Consider the following 13,406-nt stretch of genomic DNA (forward strand, 5'->3'; position numbering starts at 1 on the left):
TATGAATTCCGACTTAAGACTGACTGGCTTGAGTGGTCTTCTTCTGTGTCATCTAACTGATGGAAGGTTATGTTCTGTTGAAAGGATGATATGAAGTCAGATGTGGCAGGGTTTGTGTGGAGCATAGAAATTAGCTCAGACCAATGGGACTGAATAGCCAGTTTCTATGCAGTAAATTCTACTTATGGCTAATGATTTGGTAATAAAGACCTTGAGAAAATGTGACTTTTTTCAGGCAAAATCAAATTCTATGTAAACCTGCCAGAGATGCTGAACAAAAATAAACAATTGTCCTGCTGCTATTTCTGTTTCGTATGCACAACACTCTCCCCAGATTGCAGTGAGGTCTCAGTGCACTCTTTACAAAACCAGATAAAAAAAATTGATCATTAATTCAGCAGCATGTTGTTGAAGAAACAAAAAGGGCAGATTGTACATTTTTGCTTTCCTACATCCTATTGAGTATTCTATTCCTTAACAATGTATGTTTGGTCACAGTAATGGTGCTTTGAATGCTGATGCATGTTATTTAAGAGACCCACCACGCAGAATGTAATCCCAGGTGATTGCAGGCATTACGTTGTAGTATTTTACCATCAGTAGCACTGAATATATTCCACTCTTTAAAATGCGCCTAAGTCTCTTGGGAGGCTAAACACATCTACAAAGTGAACCTGGCCACCTAGCCGGGTGCATCGGGGAATTTGAAGTCCTCAGAGTGCTGGGCTCAAATCATTATTTGCACTAGAAGCTGTTTCGTAAACAGTACTTGAAATAAATCAATTTGATACTTCATGAGTTTGTATTTTGTTGCTTGAAAGATTAGACTTTAGTTGCAACAGCACAGCAGTACAGCTACGACTCAAATCTACAACCAGGATCCAAAGTTCACAGAAAATGAAAGCCTTTTTGTTTTGAGAAGGAGCATGCAGCAGGACCATGAGGGGCCCTGCTCCTCACGTTTTCTGATGCTCATCGAAAAGCAGAAAATTCAGCCAACTGAGTTTCATTTGTCAGGGAGTGGATGGGGTTTAGAGGAAGCGACAAGTGAAGAAAACGTGATGTGAGAACTGTTGGAAACTGACTCTGGCTTTTCATGGCCATAGGGTCTTTGACAGAGGGATGGGAGCGGCAGCCATTTTGAGGCCTGTCAGCTACAGTGTTCAGCCAGACATATAAAGAGGCAACAAAATTACTTCCTCACAAAACAAAACTGTCCGATTGTTTTCCTTGACGTCTGATCTGAATTAACACAATAAACACACCCTGACATAAATCACAGGAAAAGCCTGAGGGATGAAGGGAGCTGGCACCTACCTGTAATACCTGGACTGCAAGTAAGTGGAACACACAGCTTTCGAGACGTGACTCGCTGAGCCGAAATCTATCACCTTCACTCGGTATGGCTGCCTGACCGGGTCCACCAACATGATGTTCTCTGGCTTCAGGTCAGCGTGAATCAGGCCGAGGTTCTTGAGCTTCATCAAGGCTGTGGCCACCTGCTGCAGGATGGGCCTGATGTACTTGAGGGGCAGCGGACTGAACTTGTTCTGCTTCAGGAAGTCGTACAGGTTCTGCTCCAGCATTTCAAAGACAAGGCAAGTGTGGTTCTTGTGCTGAAAGCACTCATAGGCCCGGACAAAATTGTAGTCATCCGCACTCTCTGTGCTCAGCCGAGCAAGGATGCTCACCTCAATCTGGCCCTGCCTTGCATAGGAAGGGTGGTTCTTCAGAATCTTGATGGCTACAATTTCATTGGTCCCCCTTTTCCAGCACTTCACTACTTGGCCAAACGTCCCCCGGCCGAGAAACTCCAACACCTCGTACGTGTTGGTCATTGAGCACAGCACTTCGTGCTGCAGGAGCTGGTAGTCACCCTCGCTGTTTGACCCACTGTTCTTGGAAGTGGCGGTGGAAGTGGCTGCCGTGGCAACAGTGGCGCCGCTGGTGGCGTTCTGAAGCATTGGCGGATGCTCCTCGATGATCTGCACGCTGCCGGTGTCCTCGAGTTCCTCACTCTTCCGCTTCAGGCCGCATCTCTGGTAGGTATCGAGGAGGGTCACAGTGCTGCGGCGGGTCAGGTTCTGCGGGCCTCCCAAGGCCTGAGCAGACACGGCCACCACCCCCGATGTGCTGTTTGCTGTTGTGAAGACAATGTGGCCGGCACTGGCTGGGAAAATCACCGTCTGCTCGTAGGACAGATTCGGATTGGTAACTTGAAGAGAAGCACTGATTGTTGACTGTGCGAGGTTCGGACTCTTGCTCTGGTTGTAGACTTTACTGTGTGAACCATACCCGGTCATATCCCAGTTAGAACCCGGCTCCACTTTCAGTTTCTTCACACTGCAGAAGGCACTTGACTGGATTGTGTGAGGGGAAAAGACTTGCACTTGTGAGGCCATACCTGCAAAGACAACAAAACAAAAGCTGAACTCTATAACACCTGCCCAAGTGCAAAAAGGAGAACCTGCATTGCTATAGCACTTTTCCTAACTTCAGGATGTCCCAAAACAATTTACAGCCATTGATGTTCCTCTGAAATACAGTCATGCCATAATATAGGAAGCACAGTGCCAATTTGTTCATAGCAAGTTCCCAGAAACAGTGAAGAGATAATGACTAGATACTCCATTTTAGTAACATTGGTTGAGAAATAAATTGCATGGCAGAAGTTCCCAAAGTGTGTGACTTTTGACATCCCCCTCAGATGGGTTTAATATTTAATCTACTGGATGTTGTTGAAAATTAAAAGATGGCCACCAGGGCATTTCTGGAGTTGGGACTTGAAAACCCCTGTCTCTTGGTAGTGCACAGCTCTGTGAAATCCCTAAAGCCTGCTGAAGTAATAACTCCAGAAAGCTTCTTTGACAAGACAGCCCAAGGTCCCACTCTCTCCGAGCTTGATTGACAAGAGCAGCAGGCAGATGCAAATACCATACCCTCCAGCCACACCATCCTGACTGGGAAGTGTATCACCATTCCTTCAGTGTCGCTAGGTCCACATCCTGTAAGCCCCCTCCCTCACAGTGCTGTAGGTACCCTACACTTTACGCACTGCAGTGGTTTAAGAAGGCAGTGCCTCACCACCTTCTCCTGAGCAATTAAAGATGTACAATATATATCTCCCTCATTATTGATGCTCATAGTTCGTGAATGAGTAGCTCTCCTTGACAGTTGGAATTAGAGCTCAAATGTGATCCATGCTCTAACCACTCAGAGTAAAGAACTTTCTCTTCAATTCCCAACTGGATTTTCTGGATGTTTGATCATGGATGGCACCACAGCTAAACTCGATCCTGTGTCCGCTCAATGACCAAGTATTATCCAACACAGGCCTAAGGGTTATCAATCAGAAGAAAAAACAGTGCTGCTGGATTCATTCCTCCTCCAGTTCGACTGATGGAAACATTAACCTTCAAATAAAGGAAAGTTTCTTTATCTACTGGAGGAGTAACAAGCAAACATTTTTGACACAGAGTGTTGAAACAACTCATCCGGGTTAATGAAAGTGACAGGAGTCAGACTGTAAGAACAGGGCAAGACTCTAGAGTGGGGTAAAAGGTGGAAAGCCTGAGGGGAATGGATACCTGGGCTGGCAGCAGGTGGAAGAAGGTGGAAGACTGTGAAATATTATACAATAGGGGGGGAGAGAGAGAGAGAGAGCGACGACAGACAAACAGAGAGGGAGGAGAGGTACTAAGCAGGTTTAGCAACCTTAAAAGTGGATAAACCTACAGGTCCCGGTGAGATGTATCCTAGGTTGTTGCGTGAGGTAAGGGGGGCGATATCAGAGAGCCTGTCTGTAATTTTCAAATAATTTCTTGCCACACGAGGTTCCAGAGAAGTGGGGGATTGCTAATGCTGTCACATTATTAAAAAAAAAGGAAGAGGTTGACCAGGAAATTACAAGCTACTCAGTCTAACCTGAACGGTGAAGTTATTGAAAAGAATTCTGAAGGACAGAATATATCTGCACTTGGAGAAACATGGATTAATCAGGAATAGTCAGCATGGAATCTGTTAAGGGAAGGCCCTGTTTGACAAATTTGATCAAATTGTTTGAAACAACGAGAACTGTGATGTGGTTTACACATTTGACGTGGTTTATATGGACCTCAGCGAGACTTTTGATTAGGTCAAAAAAGTAGGAGCCCACAAGGTCCAAGATAAAGTGGCACATTGAATTCCAAATATGGCCGAGAAGCAGGAAGCAGAGGGTGATGGCAGAGGGATAGTTCTGAAATTGAAAGTCTGTTTCCAATGTGGTCCCACAGGGCTCATAGCTGAATATGGTTTACATTGGTGATCTGAACTTCAATGTAGGGGTATAATCAAGAAATCTGTAGACAATGAATATTGGTAGGGCGGTAGATGATGAGGAGGATAGCCATTAAACTGCAGGAAGATTCAAAGCATTGGCAGCTGGGCAGATTCATGGCAATTGGAATTCAATTCAGAATAGTGTGGGGATGCATCTTGGTGGCTCACAAGGCAAGGACATACACAACGAATGACAGGATCCTGGAAACTACCGAAAATCAAAGGGTCCTTGCTATGAATATCACAGATCCTTGAAGACTGGAGACCAGGCAGATAAGAGGGTAAAGAAGATATATGAGATAATTGCCTTTTTTAGCTGAGGCAATGAATACAAGAGCAGGGAGATTATAATGGAACTGCAGAAAATGCTTGTTAGGCCACAACGAGAACACAGCATGCAGTTCTGTTCACTACATTATAGGAAGTTAAAAATCACGCAACACCAGATTATAGTCCAACAGGTTTATTTGGAAGCCTTAGCTTTCGGAGCGCCCTTGCTTCATCAGGTGGTTTCGGAGCAGTGCCCTCAAAGCTTCCAAATAAACCTGTTGGACAATAACCTGGCATTGTGTGATTTTTAACTTTGTAGTCCAACACCGGCATCTCCAAAACAAGAGAGGAAGGATGTGGTTACACCAGAGACGACGCAGAGGAGATGTACCAGAACGCTGACTGGGCTGGAGGCTGTCAGCTACCAGGAAAGATTGGATCGGCTCAGATTGTTTTCCTTAGAGCAGTCAAGGTTGAAAGGGGACCTAGCATAGAGATGTATCAGATTACGAGAAGCATAGATGGAGTGGATAAGAGAGCACATTTTTCATTAGCAGATGGGTCAAAAGCCATGGAAAGCTAACAGGAGAGCAGAGGAAAATTTTGTTCAACCAGAAGGTGGTGGGAATGTGGAACTTACTACCTGAAAAAGGTGGTCAAGTTAGAAACACTCAATGTTTAAATAGTATTCAGACGTCACACGTCCAGATCTCCAAAACTATGGGCCATGAGCTGGAAATTAAGATTAGCACAGGCAGCTCTTGGTGGATTGGTGGAGATACAATGGGCCAAATAGCCTCTCTCTGTGTTTTAACAATGTAAATAGTCCATGAGTTTAACGCCATGAGAACCTATCACAGTGAAATATCACAAGAACTGACCAGAATTTGCCACGGAAGGAGATATTGTGACTGGAGACCGAATCTTGGTCAGAGTTGGATTGAAGAAGCACCTTCGAGAAGGAGAGCGAGGGACTGATGCAAAGAGCTCTGGGCAAGGCATTCAACAGCATAAGGCCCAAGCAGCCATTGGTGGATTAATGTTGAAGAGTGCGGTGCTGGAGAAAGCACAGCCGATAAGGCCGCATCCAAGAAGCAGGAGAATCGACGTTTCAGGCATAAGCCCTTCATCCTACATTGGCCAATTAATGAAGGGAATAGGATAAGTTCAAGATTATGTAAGGTGGAACATACTAGATTAGTCAAGAAAGTATTGACTCTTTGAATGGCGGTAACAAAGGCATGTTTGAGGGTTTTCACAACAGATAAGTCAGGGAGGCAATGTTATAAAGATGGCAGTTGGTAGTTTTGATGATGTGTGATAGTCCCTTAACATGAAATTTTAAGCAATAACAATTAACAATCTAGCAACAAATCAAGTAGCAAATGTCCCTGCCTGTCCTACAGTCCAGCATTAATGTGCGAATGGGACTGGACTCCAGATTCCAAACCAGCTGTTGCATTGGGCTCTTCAATCCAGCAGTTGCTCGCTGTCTGAGGACCAACGGTCAGTAGAATTGGTGGTTTGGAGGTGGATGGTGGCCCAGGACATTCTCAGAGTGGCCCAGGAATAGTGAGCACATCTCTCAGACTGGTCTGAGGTTCCTGGTACTTTTCATTATGACAATCCACCGAATCTGAAATATAATTTCTCCTCTTGTGGTTTACCCCCTTCAGCTGCAAATCCTGCTCTGCTGCTGTTTAGATCAGAAAGAAGACTAGCAAATATTGCAAGCAGCAATGGAGAAGACAATAGCATGTTAGCCTTAATTCCAAAAAGGTCGAGATGAAGAATAAAGAAGTCTAACTAAAATTATGTAGGGCTTTGGAGATAGTGCACGGAGCAGGGATTCCCAGGACAGCTTTGTAAGAAAGAGTCCTTCCACATTTCACTCCTGAATGGTAAGCTCTAACTTTTAAGGGTCATTCCCTCTTGCTACTAATTCTACTCCCACCACCCTATCACCCCCACCCAACCGGAAACAGCTCTTGCATAGAAGGAAGGATATTCTCATCTTAAAGGTGGTGTAAATAGATGGGTTACTGTTGAGAATGTGGTGCTGGAAAAGCACAGCAGGTCAGGCAGCATCCGAGGAGCAGGAAAATTGATGTTCTGGGCAAAAGCCCTTCATTCCTGATGAAGGGCTTTTGCCCGAAATGTCGATTTTCCTGCTCCTCGGATGCTGCCTGACCTGCTGTGCTTTTCCAGCACCACACTCTCGACTCTAATCTCCAGCATCTGGGGTACCCACTTTTGCCTAGATGGCTATCCAACGAAGAGAGGTTGAGTAAAGTGACCCGCATGTCCAATCGGATTCTTCAGCGTGAGACTGCAGGAGGTGCTGTCTTTCTGATGGGACATAGAAACTGAGGCTCGGTCTGATATCTCTGTTCATGGCTGGCGATCACACAACACTGTTTTGAAACAGAGTGGGGTATGGATTTATCCCTGATATTCTGGATAATATCTATTGCCAGCAGCATCACCAGTTATGTCTGGGAGCTTGCAGTGCACAAGTGACTGCACGGAGCCACACTTTGAAAGTGTGAGCACTGAGAAAGGCCCTATGGTGGTGAAAGTCTCCATTTGAATGGAAATCTTTCAGTCATAGCACAGAGCCACTGGAGAACCAGACTGTTGTCGGGCATAATGTGCCAATGAACCATATTCTTTGCTGTCAAGATGTGCCCGTGTACTTTTTCACCACAATGGTCTGCAAATGGTTAAAAGCTACACTCGATCCTCAAGATGCTGGGAGTTTCAGATTATGAGCATAAGCTGCAAATCCTGAAAGGCTTTGGTGCCTAAGAACAGCACAATACTTCAGACCAGGCTAATGTTATCCATCACAGGTTTCACCTTAACAAACAGCTTTGAGACACAGACCTCAATTTAGAACTTGTTTACATCTTGCTTCAGTCAAGGTTTCATAATAATTCAGAGTACCTGCAGCAGCGGTAAAGCACAAACACTGCAATATTTTTCTCCCCGGGGTGTGGGAACCTTGCGTTGCTCGGGCCGTCCTCTTATCTTGGCACACCTCCACTCCCACCACCCCCCCCCCCCCCCCCAACACCCCCCTCCCTCCCCCCCCAACACCCTGACTTTGGAGAGATTCACCTCTGATATTCCCTCTCCCTTGCCTGGTAGAGGTATACACCGTGGAAACAGGCCCTTCAGCCCAACTCGTCCATGTTGACCAGTTTTCCTAAACTGAACTAATCCCATTTGCCTCCATTTGGCTCCTCCCCCTTTAAACCTTTCCTATCCATGTACCTTTCCAAATACCTTTTAAATATTGCAACTGAACCTCTACCACGTCTTCAGGTAGCTCGTTCCATACACGTACTACCCCCTACATGAAAACATTGTCCCCTCAGATCCGTCTTAAATCTTTCCCCTCTCACCTTAAACCCATGCCCTCCTGATTTGGACTTTCCTGCCTTGGGAAAAAGACCTGGGCTTTTCATCTTATCAAAGCAGCTCATGATTTTATAAACCTGTAAAAGGTTACCCCCTCAGCCTGCTATGCTCCAAGGGATAAAACTTCCAGCCTACCTAGATTCTCCTTAGAACCACAGAATCCCTACAGTGCAAGTGGAGGCCATTTGGCCAATTGAAGCAGATGATTGTAGGATCTAGGAAGAAATAGATGAGTTTGTCAGATAGGTAGACAAGTGGCAGATGGTGGTTAATCCTGATAAGTGCAAGATAATGCACTTGGACAGAAGAAACAAGATGAGGAACTATTTGATGAATGGCAGGACATTGGATAGCTTAGAGGAACAGTGATATCGTGGGGAAGTAGTCACAGATCTCTGAAGTCAATGCAGTACATGAATAGGATTGTGAGAAAGGCATATGGACACTTGCTTTCATCAGTCCTGGCATGATGTATAAGACCAAGGAGGTAATGCTGCAGTTATACAGAGTGTTGGTGAGGCCACTGAAGTACTGTGCGCGTTTTCTCTCTCTCTCTCTCTCTCTCTCTCTCTTTCTCTCTCTCTCTCTCTCTCCTTCACACATACCCACGTGCATACACACACTGACAAGTCTATGGCATGAATTTGCATTTGCAGATGTGTTCGATTTTGTTCAAAAAGCACACAATCTATAAGCAGTCAGTCTACGTGACGTTTTATGAATTCCTGCTTTGGAAATAGTCAGAGAGTCATAGAGATGTACAGTATGTAAACAGACCAATCGGTCCAACCAGTCCATACCGACCAGATATCCCAACCCAATCTATTCCCAACTGCCAGCACCCGGCCCATATCCCTCCAAACCCTTCCTATTCATATGCCTATCCAAATGCCTTTTAAATGTTGCAATTGTACCAGCCTCCACCACATCCTCTGGCAGCTCATTCCATACACGTACCACCCTCTGCGTGAAAAAGTTGCCCCTTAGGTCTCTTTTATATCTTTCCCCTCTCACCCTAAACCTATGCCCTCTAGTTCTGGACTCACCACCCCAGGGAAAAGACTTTGTCTATTTATCCTATCCATGCCCCTCATAATTTTGTAAACCTCTATAAGGTCACCTCTCACCCTCCGATGCTCCAGGGAAAACAGCCCCAGCCTGGTCAGCCTCTCTCTGTAGCTCAGATCCTCCAACCCTGACAACATCCTTGTAAATATTTTCTAAACCCTTTCAAGTTTCACAACATCTTTCCGATAGGAGGGAGACCAGAATTGCACGCAATATTCCAACAGTGGCCTAACCAATGTTCTGTACAGCCGCAACATGACCTTCCAAATCCTGCACCCAATTTTCTGACCAATAAAGGAAAGCATACCAAATGCCTTCTTCACTATCCTATCTACCTGTGACTCCACTTTCAAGGAGCTATGAACCTGCACTCCAAGGTCTCTTTGTTCAGCAACACTCCCTAGGACCTTACCATTAAGTGTATAAGTCCTGCTAAGATTTGCTTTCCCAAAATGCAGCACCTCGCATTTATCTGAATTAAACTCCATCTGCCACTTCTCAGCCCATTGGCCCATCTGGTCCAGATCCTGTTGTAATCTGAGGTAACCCTCTTCGCTGTCCACTACCTCACATCTTTAAGCATTTTCTGAGCTGAGGTGTCACCTCTTTTTTTTAAATGATAAAACCTTAAATTGTCTCAGGGTTGTGACTTGAAAAGAGTTCTGGGATTTACATATTAATCACTCGAAACATGTATCCCCATTCTAAGTGATTAAAGGCTGAGCAGCAATCTAGGTTTGTTCAATATATCGCATCAGTTGAATGACACTTTGATCTTTTACTATAATTCCTGTGTCCTGTGATCCTGCCCCACTAGCTACCTGACAAAGGAGCAGTGCTCTGAGAGCTTGTACTTTCAAATAATCCTCTTGGACTACAGTCTGGTGTTCTGTGATTTTGAACATTGTCTGCAGGAAGGATGTGATAGCACAAGCGAGAGTTTGGAGGAGGTTCACCAGGATGTTGCCAGGGATGGAGAAATTGAATTATAAGGAGAGACCAGATAGGCTTGGATTGTTTGCTTTACAGCAGAGAAGACTGAGGATAAACGTGACTGAGGTGGATGAGATTAGGAGGGGGTATGGTCAGAGTGAGTAGTTAGCAGCTTATTCCCTTGAGGGGTCGACCATGAGAGGGCATCGTTTAGGGGAAGAGGAAGGGGATTCAGAGGGGATTTGGGGAAAAGAACCTTTCACTCAGTGGGGGGTGGGAATCTGGAATGCACTGCTAGGCAAGTTAGTGGAGACTAGAAACTGTATAACCTTATAACCTTTAAAAAAAATTGGATGAGTGCTTCAAATGTGCAGGAAATTGGAATTAGTGCACTTATAGTGGTCTTTATGTCAGTGCAGCCACGATGGGCCGAAAGGTCTTTTTTTGCGCTGTATGAATCTATGAGTTGACTCTCACTCTCCAAAGAGCAATCTACCTCCCCATTCCTGTAACCCCACATTTCCCATGGCTAGTCCACCTAGCCTACACATCGTCGGAACACCTTAGCACTCCAGTGTGTTTCAGCACAGAATGGTGATGTGACCCCAGACGTTTTTGGTCTCCTACATTCAATGCCTTACCCCTAGTGACCCACAAGCAGGAAGGGTAAAACACTGAGGTTACCTGCACAGCAGAGAGGAACTGCTTCCTCTGGTAAAAAGACATCAATAATGAGGAGGCAAAATCTTAAAGTCAGAGCTAGAAGGCTTAAGACAAATACTTATTCAGAAACAAACACAAAGAATGCTGGAAAAACTCAGCAGGTCTGGTATGCCTCTTCTGCAGAGGGATCACTGGACCCGAAACATTAACTCGGTTTCTTGCTACACAGATGCTGCTAGACCTGCTGAGTTTCTCCAGCATTCTCTGTGATTTCCGCTCTCCGCAGCACATTGCCTTTATTCAAATATATTTTCAGGGAGGAAATTGGTAACCCTTCGCTCCAAAATGATTGTGGATGCTCAGGGTCAATGGGAGAATCCAAGGCTGAAACTTGGTCCATAAGGGAAAGGCAGCAAAGGCAGCGAAAGAGAGCTGAGGGACAGATCAGCCATAGTCCGCTGAACACTGGACCAAGTTTGCATGGCTGAATGGGCTGTTCCTATTCCTAATGCTCTCCAAAGTTGCAGACGGGTCAGTAACTTGCTGTGTCAGGCACACAACAGATCGGGAAAGGGAAGAGTTGAACACGGAGGGTGTTGAACGGCCTCAGTCTCACTTCACACCTCGCCTAGTGCTTCTGATAAGATCTTTGACTATTCTATCATGGGTTAGTAGGCATCGCTGCATAAGTCAGCATTTGTTGCCTGCCCTTAAGTGCCCTTCAGACAGTGATGGGAAACTCAGCATTGGGCACATGTCTCAGTCATGGCATGCTCATGAACAGAAACACTGCGTAGCATAAGGACAAAAACCTGGCCCAGCCTAACACAAAACACACAAAGTTTTCCTGTGACTGCCAAAACAGTGTCAAGAGCACTTACAAAGACTCTGCTGAGGGGGAGCTGTTGACAAACAGAATGCAGTTGGGTAGGGGAGGTGGCATGGAAACGCCTCACGGTGCTCACCAGAATTTGGTGTGCGCATCACCTCCCTCTATGACTATCCTGGGGAATGTTCAGAAGTTGTCTCCAACTCAATCGATCTACCCTCTTGGAAAAGGATTAGGTAAAGATTACATAATCTGCAATCCTGCTGTGATACAAATACTGGATTGCATACTTGGCCCATACAATTCTACATCCATGTTTAAAATGATGGTATTCTTTTACCTAGATCCTCGGTTACTAAGAGACAAAGGAATGGGTGTCAAGTTGTAAGTTAAGAACACAAATTGGTCATTCATCTTGCCCAGTTTGCTCCACTCACCACCATTCAACTGAACCATAACTGATCTTCAGCTTGATTTCATTGACCAAACTGAGTCCTCTGTTCCTGGAAATCCTTAGCAACAAAAATCTATTACACCTCATTCTTGGCATCCGAGCATCCAGAGTCTTTGAAGGAGAAAATTCCAGATTTTTACTTTTGTCCCAATGCAAAGTGGTATGGATTACACAAGGGCCGGACGGGACTGTCCTCTCTTCGCATCCTGCTGTTAGTTTCACAGTATTGTCACTGCAGAGTTTCGACAATATTGCAAACAGTGCCAGCCAAATCAGGGTCAAGACAGAAATCAATCTAATTATCTGAGAAGGATCCAGATCATGGGATCTCAACATTTCGCAGGCTGGAGTGGGAAGAGTTGGAGGGCAGTTTCACTTTACATTAGGGTCATTACCAAACATGAGTACATTGAAAGGTCAGTGAAATGTACAGTGAGATTGGTGACCAGGAAATGACACCAGCAGTACAGATTAGATTTTGATACTGACTTATTCTCCCCTTATCTCTGATACAATGACTGTAATTTTACTGCAACCCTGGGCAATTTTGCATACAGGTTTATCAAACGTACTGAAGTACAGTCAATCAGGAAGGTTTCCCTCCATCCCGATCACCATTCCTCTCTCAACTTAAACCAGCAGCAGCAGCAGGTATATTGCTCATTCACCTCTTGTACCATCTATGAGATCTTGAGTGCCCGAGTTACCAACTCCATTTATTAATATAACAGCAGGTAGTAATCCACCGATTGTGAGTCACCTCGGCTCCTGCTTTCTTGGTCAGCTTTGTCTTCAATATTTCTACTTATACATCAAGCATAACAACAGTTTCACACACTAGAGGCAATTTCCATTTGGGTTCCAAATAAATGGAGCTTCTTTCTTCATAATTTTTTTTTTCTTTTTTTCTTTTACAGATAGTGACCATGTCTTCAAATTGCAACCAAGATCCCCACTGAAAATAGTGCTCCAACGTCCAATTGAAACACAGGGAGGGAAGGCGGCAATTCAATCCATTGTCCAGCTTGATTCCTTTATCAAAAAATAACCAACCAATGGAAAACAAATTTAAACTGTTCCAGAGATACTACTTGAGATAAGACCTTAAACAATTTAAGGTGGACGCAAAGGACTCAGCAATTAGCAAAGGTGTTCGCCTATATTCTAGACAATACTTAACTCTCAACCAAATGTCACTGAAAACAGCTCATTCTGATCATTTATTTCATTATAGAACATAACGTACATAGAACACGACAGTGCAGTACAGACTCTTCAGCCCTCAATGTTGTGCCAACCTGTGAAACCAATCTGAAGACCATCTAACCTACATTATTCCATTCTCATCCATATGCCTATCCAAAGACCATTTAAATGCCCTTAAAGTTGGTGAGTCAACTACTTTTGCAGGCAGTTATACTCTTGCAATACAAGAACACTTCATTG

At 44.7% G+C, this 13,406-nt stretch overlaps 1 protein-coding gene across 2 annotated transcripts in view; it reads right to left on the reverse strand.

The window, feature by feature from the left end:
• Positions 1-13,406, reverse strand: part of hipk2 (homeodomain interacting protein kinase 2) — a 254,949-nt gene that overhangs the window by 185,292 nt on the left and 56,251 nt on the right. For both annotated transcript variants that reach the window (XM_060840009.1, XM_060840010.1), the window contains one exon: positions 1,318-2,404. In XM_060840009.1, coding sequence (XP_060695992.1) covers positions 1,318-2,404 — 1,087 coding nt within the window. The remainder of the gene's footprint in view (positions 1-1,317; positions 2,405-13,406) is intronic.

The sequence above is a fragment of the Hemiscyllium ocellatum genome, chromosome 19, assembly GCF_020745735.1.
Source record: "Hemiscyllium ocellatum isolate sHemOce1 chromosome 19, sHemOce1.pat.X.cur, whole genome shotgun sequence".
NCBI lineage: Eukaryota > Metazoa > Chordata > Chondrichthyes > Orectolobiformes > Hemiscylliidae > Hemiscyllium > Hemiscyllium ocellatum.